Source organism: Manduca sexta, chromosome 26, assembly GCF_014839805.1.
Source record: "Manduca sexta isolate Smith_Timp_Sample1 chromosome 26, JHU_Msex_v1.0, whole genome shotgun sequence".
In the NCBI taxonomy this organism is placed as follows: Eukaryota; Metazoa; Arthropoda; class Insecta; order Lepidoptera; family Sphingidae; genus Manduca; species Manduca sexta.
This window is the reverse complement of record NC_051140.1, coordinates 11124558-11141437: the sequence shown is the minus strand read 5'-3', so window position 1 is coordinate 11141437 and position 16880 is coordinate 11124558. Positions and strand designations below refer to the sequence as shown.

General features: G+C 33.2%; 2 protein-coding genes across 2 annotated transcripts; both read right to left on the bottom strand.

The window, feature by feature from the left end:
- Positions 1 to 413: 413 nt before the first annotated feature.
- LOC115449970 (antichymotrypsin-2) lies at positions 414 to 7715 on the bottom strand. The gene is made up of 10 exons (XM_030177875.2): positions 7607 to 7715; positions 7292 to 7377; positions 6593 to 6736; positions 4879 to 5082; positions 4564 to 4662; positions 2766 to 2903; positions 2139 to 2336; positions 1599 to 1740; positions 1029 to 1149; positions 414 to 560 (listed from the first exon to the last, which is right to left on the bottom strand). The coding sequence occupies exons 1-10, from the start codon at positions 7668 to 7670 to the stop codon at positions 539 to 541; spliced, it is 1218 nt and encodes a 405-aa protein (XP_030033735.2). The 5' UTR covers positions 7671 to 7715; the 3' UTR covers positions 414 to 538.
- Positions 7716 to 10196: 2481 nt separating this feature from the next.
- LOC115449971 (neuroserpin) lies at positions 10197 to 15988 on the bottom strand. The gene is made up of 10 exons (XM_030177876.2): positions 15884 to 15988; positions 15619 to 15704; positions 14967 to 15110; positions 14242 to 14445; positions 13939 to 14037; positions 13282 to 13419; positions 12850 to 13047; positions 11609 to 11750; positions 10874 to 10991; positions 10197 to 10309 (listed from the first exon to the last, which is right to left on the bottom strand). Exons 1-10 carry the CDS (start codon positions 15945 to 15947, stop codon positions 10288 to 10290), a joined length of 1215 nt encoding a protein of 404 aa, XP_030033736.2. The 5' UTR covers positions 15948 to 15988; the 3' UTR covers positions 10197 to 10287.
- Between the last annotated feature and the right edge of the window lie 892 nt (positions 15989 to 16880).

Below are 16880 nucleotides of genomic sequence, written 5' to 3'. Positions count from 1 at the left end.
TTCGTTAAGTTTTCTTAAATTTTCTAATATTCCGCGCAATTTTGTGAATTTTTTCTTTCATAAGAACCTTCTCCTGACAATAACAAACTCAACAACAACAAAAAAATAGTGAAATCGGTCCAGCCGTTCACGCGTGATGGCGTGACCAAGGGAAATAGGGATTCATTTTTATATATATAGATGTCAATGTTACGTTTGAAAATATTGTGTACCGTAGGTTGGTAGGAAACTATGAGTTCTAATCGAGCCAAGAGAACTTCTGAAAACATAAAATTTTCGCTTCTTACTTGTAATAACTATAACATTTTGTATAAAGTTGAAAGTTCATTGAAACAATCGGTGCTGGCTGAACTAATAGACTGACAACTATTTTAAAAACTGGCTTTAATGACTTGGTGTAAATAAAGAGTTAATTTGATGTATAATAATTTAATTAAGTTCTGTTTATAAGAATACATGTGACGCAAATGAAATTATAATAATATAATATTTAATTTTAGAATCCAAATTTAATAGAAAAAAATAAAATAAAAGTTTCTCAGCACGTTCTGCCGCTGTGGCTGGAAGTAAAAAAAAACATTACAATTTGTCTGGTAATACACAAATGGAAATTAGATAAAAGTAAAAGACAGAAATAGACATACGAGAAAAAAACTTATAAATATAGGAACAATAAATATTTAAAAATCACTCAATAGTAGTTTGTTATGTGCGACCCAATTGGCGAAAAGTGGGCAAACTGGTTGCACCTCTGTCTATTCCTTTTGCGATAAAGGCATAGTTACGCGTCTGGCAGAGGTGCAGCTGGTACACCCTCTTCCCGCCGTGGGTATTCCGTCCCACGGGTGGTAGGGAACCAGCCTATCGCCATATGGGGCACAAATTCCAAACTCCAGGCTGTTCCCGAGTAGACTCAATATCTCTGCCCAACCCGGGAATCAAACCCGAAAACTTAGCACTGCAGTCGTACCGTAATACAACTACGCCATTAAGTACTTTTGTTATTGATTATGTTTTTCAAAACTTACCAGTCACCATAGCATGTTCCACTTAACATTGGTGAGCTTTTATCACACAAAAAGATATACAGGAAAGGGCCATCAATAACATGGTTTGGCAAATCATACTCCTCTGAATCTTCTTGAGAATCTATAAACAATTAAGATAATTTAGGTATAGAAAACCTCTCTCGACGATCATCAACTAATCTGTTATGTAGTTAATTAGTAGCAATCTGGATTGAGACTGTAATTCAATTTGGATGTATAAATGATTAGTTCGTTGGGAGTTGCTGCTATTTAAACCATACGGAATTGAGAATAGCAAGCATAGCATTTGTGTTAGAAAGTTCTTATGGCAGTAATATGGGGTGTGGACTAGTTCCGGCTTAGACTCTCAGGTAAAGCAACATTATGTGTAGGGCTTTCTTACATGATTTGCTTAGGACTCGGGTCTCCAAAAGGCTTGCTGTCAAGGAGGCGGCTGGATGTTATACGCAAAAGTACCATAGCTGCGATATGGTTTACACATGTTCCCTTGACCTCACATTTAAATAGAATAATGGTAAGAGTTAGATTAGGTGAAATATTTTATATTACCTGGATCGCACTGCTTTAATCCTTCATTGACTTTGATACTATTCTTTTGCAACAAATTAGATATGTATACAGAATCATTATATTTAAATACATGATTGAATTCACCACCGTGTGGCTTAAATAGTGAAAATAAGACTCCAAGCTGCAAAATAAATAATTTTCATCAATTAAATTGTGTTATATCGACTCGTTTTGTTTTTCGTTTTTCGTTTACATCTTAGCTGTCCTAACTCACGTTATAAATAGTGACTTCTATTGCAATGCCGTAATTTTACTGTTATATACGTAGTAAAATAACTATGTACGTGAATAAATAAGATCATAACTTTTCGCTGAAAGATTGACCCTAATGCGAGCCTATCGCCATATCGGGTACTAATTTAAATCCAAAAAATATAAGTTAAAAAACGAAAAATCGCTATCAAAGAATATTTACAATTAATATATAAAGATTAAAAAATAGATTAGACTATAACCGTTAATTTTGAGAAATACTCATACCCATAAGCATTAAGTAGGATATAATATATGTCAACTTACCGCTTCAAAATGACTCACGAAATCGGTTCCTCCTTTTACATTTAAATGAGGGAATGTAAGAGTCATATTTGTATCTATAAGTCTTTCCAAAAAAGCATCAAAGATTTTTTGATCTCGGAATAGCTCCAACAGCTTTGGTACATTTCCTTTTACCAACAACAATGAGTTGGGACTATTTTTGAGTTGTATACGGTATCCCTAAGGAAAAATAAGTAATTTTAGTACACTTAACTTTATTGATCGTTGTTTTGTGTACATATACATATACGTACGAATATATATAGATATACGAATATATGAAGCTGAATAGTTTGTTTGTTTGAAGGCGTTAATCACAGAAACTATTAAACCGATTTTGTTTTGTTTTTCACTAATAGAAAGCTACATAGCTCCTGAGTGCGTTAGACTTTTTATCTCAGAAAAATCGTTACAGAGGCGGAGCCGCAGGCAAAGCTAATATGATATTTATAGCATATTAATAATATTGTAATTTATAGCATACTGTATTTGCTTGAGAAATTGTCATTCAATTAATTTAAATGTAAATTATGTTTTCTTTTTTTATTTAATTTCATAGATATCGAAGAACTTCGACGTATGAGACCTGTTTAAATTATAGAAACTTACATGTCCATAAGAGCCAATTCGTCCATACTTGACCATGCCGATTCCATATAGCGCTGGTACCTCAAAAGTCTGCGATTCGCTTAAATGAAAAGGCAGTTTTTTGACGCATAACGGCTTAAAACTGCTGGACAAGTCAGCCTGCAATCAATCAGAAACATTAATACATGTCGCAGCTTTGGTCTAGTGACAATATTATATGCTGGACTGCGAATCCTTGGTTTGAATCCAAGGAGTTACAATACATTGCGAGGGTCTTTATAACGAGATTTCTAACTACATTTTGGGTATTACTCCTGCTGGGGAATTATATACATACGACATTTGGCGCTTAATAAAAGTATGTCAAGATGCCTGAAAAGGTGTATTACACGAACCTTTTTGTCATCATCACGATCATAAGCCGCAAGATGTCCACTAGTGAAAATGAGCCTCCCCTAAAGATTTCCAGAGCGACCAATTTGAAGCCGAGCCCATATGAGCTTGGAATTTAGAAAGGTGAAAAATCTAAAATATTTTTTTATTTATTCTATCTATACACCAGACGACTGTTTCAACTTCTCTAAACATAATTTAAGCAATAATTATTAGAATTCCTTCAGAACTAACGTAAGCTAGTCACGTTGTAAATAACATTGATTTGTCCGAACTGCCACTATAAGGAAACCGCAGATCAGTATTTTTTCTTTCACATCGTGATGGTGAGTGAGATTTTCGGAAATAAAAACCCTTTCCATTTTATTCCTCTTAATTTTATTTAAATCCTGAAGCTCATCGCATGATTGTTCTGGAAATAGTGATATGAAATGGAATCTAACCCGTTTACTACTAAATATTGTAGACTTCTGTAATAGTTAATTACGGATATGTGACTATCTTACTTATGTGATTTTAATACATTTATATGAAATATAGATACAAAATAATATTTATTTGCATCTTCTGTATTTTATCTGAAATACTTTTTTATTTTTCATTTTACATTTTGTATTTATTAGATACAATCTTTTAATATCTTATTATGTTATAAATACTAAATTTATTAAAATAATTTACTAATTTTCCTATGCATTTTTAAGGTATCTCATTATACAGACAAATTTGAAAGAAGCCTTAAAAATTTAATTTATTAAGGTCTACTATCAAGGACGCAGACAGCTTTTAATTCAAAAGGGGGGCATAATATAAAATTGCGATCGGCGGTGGCAAAGCGAATATTTAATGTACTTAAGTAGGCAGGTTATACCAATAATTAAACACAAGGTCATACATAAGTATATACTTATTTGCAAATTACGCCCATTCTAGGTCTTTGATCAATAACATCTATGTAATATTTTGAAAGTATAACATCTTTTACGTCTCTGGTTATCGAGTGTTTTGTCTCATTATGTTGAATGACATTTACCATCAGAGGAAGTGAGACAAAACATTGTATAACGAAGCCATGTCAGACGTATACAGCGTTTATTATAAGGTAACTGCGAACGCTATACCGCGCCGTGGCCGAAAAAGGAAAGCAGAAAGAAGATAGCTTTGTATGTGATACTGACGCAAATCATCACACTTCAGCCCCTTCTCAGGGCGCGGCATAGATCTCGTGGTCAAACTATATTAAGGCTATAAGAGTGCATCATCGGTCCCACTTGCCAGTTTGTTGATCTATTAACCTCATGACTATATTATTATACTGTCCCACTACCTGGTTCGAGCCTCCAATACTGAACGAGTTTAAGCCTCAGTCTCTCAAATTGGTCTCGTATGGGTTGGCAGCCAGCCTATTGGTATATAAAAAACTCACCTCAACTTTGTAAGTATTAGCGAATACCATGCCCACGTGTTTCTTCACCGCTTCACACGGCAGCATTTTGACACCCGGATCACTAATTTGGCAATCAAACTGAAAGTAATTAGTTTTGTTGAAATAAATAATCAAATAGGCTGAGTTACGCCTTCATAATATTCAGTAATATGAAACGACGTTTTAGAAAATAAAGACTGCATAGTACTTAGTCACCATTGGAAAAGAATACTTAAATGGTGTTTTGTGAATGGTTCAGATGAAGTTATTTGAAATAAAGCATTTACTCACTGATGGTGCATTGTTATTACATACCCAATTATTGATATCACGAGCCGCTTCACACCGCTTGCTAAAATCAACGTGATCAACTTGGCCAAAGAAGTATTTCTCGTAACTCTCCTCGAATTCTTTGGTATAAATACGTGAGTTATTCACGTATACTTTAATTTTCCAAGTAATTTCATTGACACCCTTAGAATTGAATTTTTTTATGGCGGCAGGAAAAAAAGTTTTTACCTGAAAATTTCAATATTATATTAAACAATAGAAAATAAAGTTAATTACGATTATTTTAGTTTTTGTTCCCTGCCTTGTATTATACATTAAATTTATACCCAAATAATTATAATCACAACTTAGATTTTTTTTTATACGTGGACGGCAGTGTCCCCACTGCATCTGACGGTAAGTCGAGTGGGGTCCAATAGAATACTTTTTTTTTTTTTTTTTTTGCTAATGATTCGACTCGGGTTTATTTATTTATCGATTGGTACTTATACCTATTTGACCCATCACTATATATTGTTTTCTAAGTCTTTGGTGGAGTCTAGGGAGTTTCCGCTATTTGATACGTCCGTGGTCCAATAAAATATAGACTGACAAGAGATGATTAGTAATTACCCCTCGGCAGTCGACATAATTATGCCGGCCTGCGAAAACTGGATATACACGGACTGATCCCGGAACGCGATAATTTTACGTTTTATTTTAACCCGATACACGATCATTCGTTTATCATCATAATTTCACTACGTCCTACGTCTGCCTCCAAACAAGTGCTCCAAACATTATAGTCAATATAAATCTATTTTGCGTGAGATATAATATCTTATATATTACTGTAACGAGTGTATTACAGTATAATAATCTAGGTAGTACATGCTCTGGGTACATATATAGCGACGGGACGAGACCGTGACGCGACGCGGCTGGCCAGTTATTATAAATTTAGCTTTTGCCTGTGGCTTTGACCGTGTGTAATAGTTTTCCGGGATAAAAGTCCCGCTATACAATCTCCCGGAATAAAAAGTAACCCGTGTCTTTCCCATGGTCTCAAACTATCTTCATATCAAATTTCATCCAAATATGTTGGATGGTTTTGCTTTTATCGCGTTCAGACAGGCAGTCAGATGCATCGGAGGAAGTTGATTTATAATATAATTTTAACACTTTTTAAGAGGAACAATTCCGTGATACATGTTTGTTGCGTAACTTTACTGTTTGCAACGCATTCTCAAAAAGATTTTCTTTTCCATTTTGGCAACATTTTTCATTGATGCTCCGCCTCCTATTGGTCGTAGCGTGATGTTATAGTCTATAGCCTTCCAATGGGCCATACAAAACTAAAAGAATTGTTCAAACAGAACCGGTAGTTCCTGAGATTATTGCGGTCAAACAAACTCCTCTGCTTTATATAATAGTATACATAGGTAGAAGTATAAATATGTAACATAGGACCGTCGCGCTCAGCGCTCGAACTTCACACAGAGTCAAGCGCCAGTGTCGCGTCGCCGTTCCACTCCATACGCAGTTTGAGGAAAGTTTTACTTATTATAAGAAACGTACTATTAGGTATTATACTTAAAAATTTTTCGACTCTTGTTACAGTACAATTTTATACTTTTATGTTATATGCAATATAAATAAATTAATCATATTGCCATTAATTATGACTCCTAAATATAAGATATAAAAAAAAAATCTCCTTTAAAATACTATTATAAATGCAACAAAATGCCCAACTTACCTCTTCCGCGTTTCTTATATTTAGTACATTCCCTATTTCAGAAGTGGTTGGCTCACCACTGAAGAGATATAACTGAGATAAAGTTGTCAATATAAAAGGCAATGAAGTCATGTGACTTTTTCTCGGTTCGCGTTTATTCATTCCCTATAAAATAAAAGACACAAAATGATTATTATATCGAGTATTCGTGTATCTAAATGTGGGGCGCAGGCGCAACGAGAACTGTCACAGCGCCCTAAAGACTGATGGTTCCTCTTTGTACTTCGTGCAACTCCGGATGGACGGCGGTGTAGAGCATTCTTCAGTGAGCAGATGCTGCTTATTCAGCAAAAGGTAGATAAAGGAGCTGGTGTCCCCCCAACCCCTCTTCTGATTGTAATTAAGCCCCAGGCTATCCTCAGCGCCAAAAGACGTATAGTGGAAGTCCCGTGCACACCCTAATCTTTATATTTTTATAGTAAAAGTTTTGTATATTTCAAACATGTTATATGATAGACTGCTATTACAAATTAATTCTGAAAATTCAGATTTAAAAGTAACATGATTAATACATGCAATATTTTTAGCTGGAATCTCTTAAAAAAAAATCATAAAACCTAAGATATTTATATTTTGTACTAAGTGCTCTAATATTAAAAGTAAGGGGGATGAGGGATATATCTTCCAAGAAACGAACAATTTAATAAAAAAATCACTTACATATAAGCATTCTCCAGTTAGTTTAGTGTTAATATTACGAATCCTAATATCAATCGGTTCGTCGTACTTATTGCATTGTTTGTGATCTGAAAAAAATATCCATATAACATATTGATAAATATAAATATCAAATGTGTAAGTATAATATGAAATTTATGGACAATACGCGTAAACTATAACTATAACCGAATTATAACTGGAAAATTTCTTATAATTTTATAAACCTTAATTTAATAAAACAAGTTATCAATAAAGCATCTGAGAAATTTTATAAACTTTAACTTAATTTTTAATAAATTAGCATCAATAGATCACCTGAGAACGCTTGCACAAAAATTGCGATATTAAAAAGAATAAGAAAAGGCAGCAACCTCGCCATGTTCACTACTAAATTGATGCTAGTTTGTGATAACTTTCTTCAATCGCCGTTTATATATCAAAATGATGTGAAAATAATTCGAAGTAAACATTTGAGTGAACATGTATCACTATTAATTATCTAAATATATTATGACTTCCAAAACAGCTGTGCCAACAAAACAGACGAAGGTAACAGAGTTCAAAACAATGTTAAGGTTATTTACATTATGCTTGTACTATAGGCTAATGACTGTTAAGTTAAATAGGTTGGCAAGGTTAGCAGTTACATCGCCATATAGTTCAACAGTATATTCAGTGAATCATAATGAGATTAAAAATGTTCATGTAGTTACAAATTAGAAAAGACAATAATTCATGGTTCCCTTTTATTTATATTTTGGAATTACTGGAAACTTGCATTGAATAAGATCTATAATCATATGATATACATAATTCAATTTGTACCTCAAAATATATAATATAGATCCCTGATATGGTGAGCCGGCGATACCCTAGCACAATTTTGTACTGTGTCCTGTTTACCTAGTTTAGGTAAACAGGACACAGTACAAAATATATTTTCACTGATTAATCATCGTATTCTGATAGTCTTATCATATAATTAAAACACATACTCGCATTAAACACTGTAATATGGACTCTGACTATAGTCTAACTAAATTTAGTCTAAATATATCGACGTACTTACCAATTTAAAATATCTAATAACGCTTTTTAATATGCAAACGAACAATTTCATCAGACGCAAGTGACTTAAGTTCAAACTATTACTTGTTCGTAGCAGCTTAGATATCATTAATCATAAGTTCTCTGGAAGTTGGCCCGTACAAACTTACAGCTGTTAAGGCAAGGACGGTATTAATGTTGTAGTACTCTAGAACAAGTTACCTGGCCCATAAATATATTAGCACCCAGCGTGCAAAGCCACAAGTTTGATGAAATACAGCTCGCGGTGCGTTACGCGTGTCACTATGAGAAAACTTGTCAATTGCAAACTATAATTTTTAATAAAAATATTTACATTAAATTATAATATACTGACATTCTGCTGCGCGACCTCTGCAACTCCTGAAAGGGTTTATTTAAAACACTACGCTGATCTGGTACGGGGTAGCAGACTATAATATTAAACTTTCGACATTCTCGTGTAATAGTGTTTAGTATTATATTTTACTTCACCGGTAAAATATTATTAATAATTGAATTACGAATTTTATAGGCCTAATAAATTGTTCGTTGCACTCCACATAGACTCATATCTCAAGCAAAAAGAACCATAATTCGCCACATATATTAGCAAAAACCTTCTCATACGTATCATCAAATTAGGTGTTTTTAAATTCAATTATTATTTACCGCGTATCGTATTTTTATCATGTTTTCCACTAAACCTTCAGATAGTTTAAGTCTAGAAGTTAACTGCAGTCAGTTTAAACACCAACAGAGCTATATTTTTTATCTAGAGCTCCTTAAATGCCGACAAACTGTTCATATACTGCAACCGCCGTCTGCGGCTAACAGCAACCCTTAAGACTTTAAATAAGATTTATCACCATTTTCTGGTAAAGCAAAGCATTTTCTTAGCCCAAATAAAATTATCGCTACTATATTTTTTAATTTAGATGAAACGATATTTGATGCACTCCACTTTAAATTATGTCTAACTGTATTTACATTATTCTGAGTAGAGTCAATGTTATGGACGACTAATCGCTCCCAATAAGTTGATGTATAAATCAATATTAAATTTAAAATTCCGACTACCGTCAATATTTCGATATAAGCGCAAAATAACATTTATACTCAGATATTTTGTGGCTTACTATTCAAAGTTTATATTTGCTGTCGTTGAGCCTTTATGGGAAGACTGTCTCACAACACCGCTCTGAGTTCCAGGGTTCAAATCATGAATCGAGCAGACATTGTGTTTTTCTACTCAGTATAAAGCCCAGAGACTGGAATTTGTGCCCAATATGGCGATAGACTCGGCCCTATAATATCATGAGATGGAACACACAAGCGAGAAGTGGGTGCCGTAGTTACACTTCTGTGTATAAGCAAGTCGCGTTTGAGGATAAGTTGGTAAACTTCGTCTATAGCTTAAATGACACGGTTTAACCGAGGTAGTACCGCTATCTTGAGAGGAACTAAAGTGAAGCATGCCTTAACATTTCGTATGATGAGATATTCCTAATGGTACATAGAGTAACCTAACCCACTTCCAGATGACCCAAGAATTTGAAATTCGGTGTTGAGCTGAGTAATAATTGTGTGTATATAAAGGAAAATATTATAAAACAGTGAATTATGATTAATAACGCTTAGCGCCTTTTAAAACTATAATAGCAACAAAAATGTTGTCTATCGCAGTAGACTAGATTCCGCGATATAAGCTTGCTATTATCGTTTTGTTTGCCAGACTATATTATTTTATAAAATTAAGACAACCAATAAAAATGGCAGCACCAGTGTCAACAACTGTTTTGGGATAAAAAAAATATTCATTTGATGTAAAATAATTTATTTGTTATATAGTTAAATTTACACGTACAAAATATAAAATTATAATGTTCGTTTAAAATTATTATTTTATAGAAAAATTAAAATAAACTTTCTCAGCATTCTCTGCCGTGGTGACTGGAAATAAAAACAACATCGTTATAAATAGATATATAAATGGCAAATAAAAACTAGTTTCCGGAAGGAGACAGAAGAAAAGATATATAAAAGAATAAATCTAAATAATACCATATTTATATCCTATAATCTATTCTTTAGTGCATATTTTCCATACAAAATAATTTTTATGATTAAAACTGATAGCTGTCCGCGACGCCCTATTCGTTTTTAGCAATTTCGGTAATGATTCTTTTATATTTTGCTATTTTCTATTTTTAAATCAAAAGTGTATTTTGTTTTATTTGTCTGCTTTACCATGTAGTCCACTGCTGAACAAAGCCCGCTCCCAAGGATTTCTGGCCAACGTTTTTATAGCGGCCTGCATCCAGCGAGTTCCTACGACTTTAACAAGGTCGTCAGTCTACTTTGTAGGATGACATCCAACGCTGCGTTTGCCAGTACATGGTCTCCATTCGAGAACATTTTTACCCTATCACGTCTCCAAGCTAGTGCTCACTGCCACTTTAACTTGCTCATCCGCTGGGCTATGTCAATATACTACTTATGTTTTTCAAAACTTACCAATCACCATAGCATGTCCCACTTAACATTGGCGAGATATTACATAAAAAGTAATACAAGAAGGGGCCATCAATCACATGGTTTGGGAAATGACTTTCCTCTGAATCCTCTTTCGAATCTGTAAATAAGCAAGAGAGTGTATACAAAACCTCTTACGACGATCATCAACTAATTTCTTATGTAGTTAATCACTAGCAGTCCCAATTAAGACTATAATTCTCTTTATCTGTATAAATTATTCATTATTTTTAAGATGCTTTTGTACCTTAAACCATTTGCAATTATTACACGATTTAAGGATTTGTGTTACTTATTATGGCATGATATATGGGCTATAGAGGTCCTAGATTCGACACTCAGATACGCAACATTATGAGTAAGCTTTACTAATACGATTTTAACCCAAAACTAGGTCTTCCAAAAAGAGTGACTTCAAGTAGGAAGTCGGTCAAAAAATTCAACAGTACCGCATGTGCAGTATCGTGCAATACCGCACAAGAGTCAAATACCATTTTTTTCAGCCTAAAATTAAAACTGGGTTTTATGTAACAAAATATTTTGGATTCGAAGCAGATATCGCGATTTGTCTACTTTCGTCATATAAGTGATATTTACAAATGCTAGTTACGCGGTATTGTACCATCCCCGTCGAAATACTTTACAAAACATGTTGTTTTGACCCACATTTTAATGGGACAATTTGTAGGCGTTAGAGGATGTAGTAATCAGTCTTACCTGCATCGCACTGCTGTAATCCTTCGTTGAATTTAATACTATTTTTTTGCAACAGATTAGATATGTATACAGAATCGTCATTTATAAATACATTATTGAATTCACCACCATGCGACCTAAATAGTGAAGGTAGGATATTACCCTGCAAACAAATAATTTAATTAATTAAATTATGATGTATGTACTCAATTCATTTTACTTGTGACTAAACTAATAAATGTTATAAATGATTTTATTAAAAATAGCGCGAATTCGTATTTCACTGTTACACGCCTAGTGCAATATTTTTTATATACATAAAAAATAAGGCAGAGGTTACGTAGAGGGTCTACTACGGAACCCACAGAGAATTGATTTAAATCTGTCCCATGATGCCATATGAGATAAGCCTAGCGCCTTATCTTTCCGCCGTATGTGTCAAGAATTATTTAAGCAAACAGCAAAAAACCAAAAGCTGTTTTATATTCTGTTAACTATTCTTCGCATCCGCCGATTTTGTTATAATATGTATAATTGTTGAGCTCTCTGATCTCGTTCATAATATCCCACACTATCTGTATTGTTTACAGTGTGGTATAATATTTAAGTATAAGTAAGTACCTATACCGGCATACTTTCTTGTATAGTCTGAAAAAATTATGTAGGGTGTTGAATTCAAGCACCACTGGGTCAATATAACTGAATTCAGCTTCGATTCTTTTATTTTTTACTTCTAAATTAATTCATTTAGGGTGCTAAAACTCAAAACAATCTGCATTCTAGACAACCGTAGAGGTTTTGTGTCCGGTAGGTTTTAAGCACATGGCATACTGTGTATTGCGGCTTACAGAACGAGCTGTAGTGCGTAAATAAGAATATTATATATTATAAGAATATTATCTATTGTACCCATAATTATTAATGTTGCACTATTCCCAATATATGTATAATCTCTTTGTATGCTGTAGCTGACCGCACACTCAAAAAGATTTGTTGTACTATAATAATAGTGTGGTTCAGCTGAAAATCAGTGCTGTTTTACAGCGTGTACTGAGCTGGTATCCCTTCTACCACACATCATGCAAGCAATCAGTTGTATGCCTGGTATTGTTAACTGTGTGTGTTTGTGTGTGTTTTTTCTTTTATAATTTTTTGTTGTATTTATGTGTGTGTAGAGAAATAAATGGTTTAAATATAATAATTTGAATAAAGACATATTAGGTAAGACATAGTATTTACATATTAAGTAAAATATAACTTACCGCTTTAAAATGAACTGCATAGTCATCTCTTCCCTTTACATTTAAATAAGGGAATGTAAGAGTGATATTAGTATCTTTAAAGCTATTCACAAATGCATTGAAGATTTTGTAATCTCGGAATAACTCCAACAGTTTTGGTATATCTCCAACCACCAACAGCAATGAGTTTAAACTATCCTTGAGTTGTATTCGGTATCCCTTAGAAAGAAGAATATTATGTTTTAGATCATTTAAATTTAATGAAAATCATTTTGTATTTATATACAATTATTATACATTATATAAGATAATAATTTATGGCAAACTTGATTTGGTAATTGCATGAGAGATTTCTCAAGAAATATAATTATATTATTTTTCATCAGTTTAATAATTCTGTAAATAGCTGAAGTTTTTGAGAGTTATGTGGAAAATTATGGCAACTCAACTCACATGTCCATAAGAACCGATTCGTCCATACTTGACCATGCCGATTCCATGTAGCGCTGGTACCTCAAAAGTCTGCGATTCGCTTAAATAAAAGTCCATGTTTTTGAGGCATAATGGCCTAAAACTTCCGGACAAATCAGCCTGCAATTAATAATAAATATAAATCGGAGGATACATAACCGCTTTGGTAGTGACAACTTTATATGTAGTGGACCAGGAAATCCCGGGTTTGAATCCAGGAACTGACATTTGCGTGTTTTTTTATAACGCTATATGGACTGTATCTTCTACAGGGGATTGAAATAAGATATTTGGCCCTTACTAAATGGAAGACGGTTCCATTACAACATGCTTAAAAGTGTCATCAACCCCACATTACGTGGAAACGGAAAGTAAGAAAATCCAGACTGTATTTATGTTATCATCATATTGTGTGTATACTAGGTGATGGTGTCGACTTATGTGCGTAGATCATTGTATCTAGCAATTCAATAATCTAGTATACTAGTAGTAGTCTCGCCACTAATCTGGTTTAAACCTCGCCGCTTAAGTCTAAGTGGTAGTGGTAATTGCAATTTTACCGCAAATACAAAAAAGACAATAGCCCATCGCTATGGCATCGGTTGGCTTGCTATCTTAAAGATATACAAAAATACTAACCTCAATGTTATAAGTATTTGCGAACACCATGCCCATGTGTTTTTGTATCGCATCACAGCTTAGAGTCTCGACGCCCGGATCACTGATTTGATTATCAAACTGAAAGTATATTATAGTTTTTGAAATACACACACATAAAAATAATTAGAATATGATCTGGTAACGCAACTTGAAATTCAATGTATACCTAAGTATTGCATATACGAAACGATTTTTGATAAAGTTATCAGAAATAAATTAAAAGTTGTTTTGTGGATGGTTTTTCAATATAAGACCTTCATTTATTAATAGTTGATTACATACCCATTTATTGATAACACGAGCTGCCTTACACCGTTTGCTAAAATTGACGTGATCAACTTTGCCAAAGAAGTACGTATCGAAAATCTCCTCGAATTCATTAGTATAAATACGTGAGCTATTCACATATACTTTAATTTTCCAAGTAATGTCATTTCTACCCCTAGAATTAAATTTTTCTACGGTGTCAGGAAAAATATATTTGATCTGGAAATTTCAATATTATATTAATAATATACAATAATTACGTTAAATTTAGCACTTGATTGCTTCTTGATATAATATTCATAATTATCTCAACATCATTTGATCAAGGAATCTGTTTCTGTTTCCTACTAATCCCCAAAATACGAGAATCTATCTCGATCATTTTACCCCGTTCTATTTTTGTCTCCTAACATGTGCAACTTTTGTTCATCTCTGACACATTAAGCTAATATAGTGGCTGTTCTTTGTAACAGTTCACTAATGTATCAGGGTAAAGAGAATTTGAAATCCAACAAAAAAAATTTTTTATGCTACGGATTTTTTGAAATTTAGGTACTTATTGCTTTTGCATTTACAAATATAAGAAAAATATTTAATTATTTTATTTGTGTTCTATGACATAAAAATTCTATGACAAATTTTTAAATATTGGATATATTTAACATAAGCAAGAAAAATAATATTCGCAAAAGTCGACTTTCTCCTAAAATGATATAAATAGAACGCAAAGCCAAACTTACCTCTTCCACGTTTCTTAGATTCAAATAATTTCCTATTTGAGAAGTGGTTGGCTCACGACTGAAGAGATATAGTTGAGCTAAACTTATCACTATGAAAGGCGATGAAGTCATATGACTTTTACCCGGATCTCGTTCATACATTGCCTACAAATAAAATCAAAATATTTTAAAATTAATTTTCTGCCTTATACTAATAAATAATATTATAAGTACTACTACTTAGTACTTTCCTAACTTGTAATGTTTAAAGTAAAAAGAGCCAGGGTTTTATATTTCAATAAAATAGATTTTATAAATAATATTATAATAATATCAGCCTTGTATTATATACTATCCCACTGTTGGGCACAGGCCTCCTCTACTATTGAGAGATATTAAGGTCATATTGCACCCCGCTGACCTAGTGCGGATTGGTGGACTTCACACATCCTCGAAATTCCTATGAAGAACTTCTCAGATTTGCAGGTTTCCTCAAGATGTTTTTCTCCACCGTTAAAACAAGCAATAATTCAAAAATAAGTACGTATAATTTAGAAAAGACCGAGGTGTGTGCCCTTTGGATTTGAACCTGCGGACATTCGTCTCGGCAGTCCATTCCACAACCAACTAGGCTATCGCCGCTTAAAATAGAATTTATTTAGAATTAACTTACATGTAAGCATACTCCATTTAATTTAGTGTTCATATTTGGTAGCCTAATGTCTATCGGTTCATCGTATTTATTGCATTGTTCGTAACCTGAAAAAAATATTTTCTATAAAACATATTTATAAACATAATTATTCAATAAATTCCTCATTATCATTAAATGTAACGATATTACGCCTAAACTCATTTAAAACTATAAAAATACAAAATTTTATTAACACGGAATAAAGTTTTTATAGAACAAATATTTTTTTATAAGAATTAATCACCCGAGACGGATTGCACAATAATTGCAATGTAGAGAATAGTTAGAAGACCCAGCAGCGCCGCCATGTTCACAACTAATTGATGCTAGTTTGTGATAACTTTTTTTCACCCGTCCCTTATATATCAAAATGTGAAAATAATTGAGTAAATATTGTGCTAGTGAACATGCATCATTATTAATTGTTATCTAAATATATTATAACATCTAAAACAGCTGTGCCAACAAAACAGATGAAGGTAACAGCATTTAACTCTTGGTCTCTCGTGGCTCGCCGGCGAGCCAAGACAGCTACATGACATTTGCGTGTGTCACGGGATTATAACCTTATATACTACATAATAAGGTTATTTTTCCGTCACACGCGTAGCTGTCAATGTTTGGCGGCAAACATTCAGCTACCTGTACATATTTGAAAATAAAATTTTGACAAGTCATGACGGGTTAAGACAATGTTAAGGTGATTTGCATAATACTTGTATTATAGGGTAACGACTTTTCATTTAACCCGGTTGATAAGGTTACATCAGTTATAATAAACGGTAGAATCTCCAAGCAATTATTTTCCCATCTTGGATAGCCATAACTCTATATTTTAATTAATCTATCTATATATATGAAAATGAATCCCTATTTCCCGTGGTCACGCCATCACGCGTGAACGGCTGGACCGATTTCACATTTTTTTTTTGTTGTGGTTCTTGTTGTCAGGAGAAGGTTCTTATGAAAGAAAAAATTCCAAAAATTGCGCGAAAAATTAGAAAATTTAAGAAAACTTAACGAAAATATTAATTTTATATAACTGTCAATTGTTTGAAATAACTGTCAGCGATTGACAGAATACGCGCTGCAAATTCATAGTTAAGACGGGACACCGTCTGTCGGGTCAACTAGTATATATATAAAAGAAAGTCGTGTTAGTTACACTACTTATAATTCAAGAACAGCTAAAACGATTTGGCTGAAAATTGGTGGGAAAGTAGCTTAGAACCAGGAGACGG

Coding starts and splice junctions, on each gene's coding strand:
- LOC115449970 (XM_030177875.2), bottom strand. CDS start 7,670: ATGGCGAGGTTGCTGCCTTTTCTTATTCTTTTTAATATCGCAATTTTT. Junction 6,737..7,291: donor TAACTGGAGAATGCTTATAT/GTAAGTGATTTT, acceptor TTTATTTTATAG/GGAATGAATAAACGCGAACC. Junction 5,083..6,592: donor ATATAAGAAACGCGGAAGAG/GTAAGTTGGGCA, acceptor TGAAATTTTCAG/GTAAAAACTTTTTTTCCTGC.
- LOC115449971 (XM_030177876.2), bottom strand. CDS start 15,947: ATGGCGGCGCTGCTGGGTCTTCTAACTATTCTCTACATTGCAATTATT. Junction 11,751..12,849: donor ATGCAGTTCATTTTAAAGCG/GTAAGTTATATT, acceptor ATTTGTTTGCAG/GGTAATATCCTACCTTCACT. Junction 10,310..10,873: donor GGGACATGCTATGGTGATTG/GTAAGTTTTGAA, acceptor TTTTATTTCCAG/TCACCACGGCAGAGAATGCT.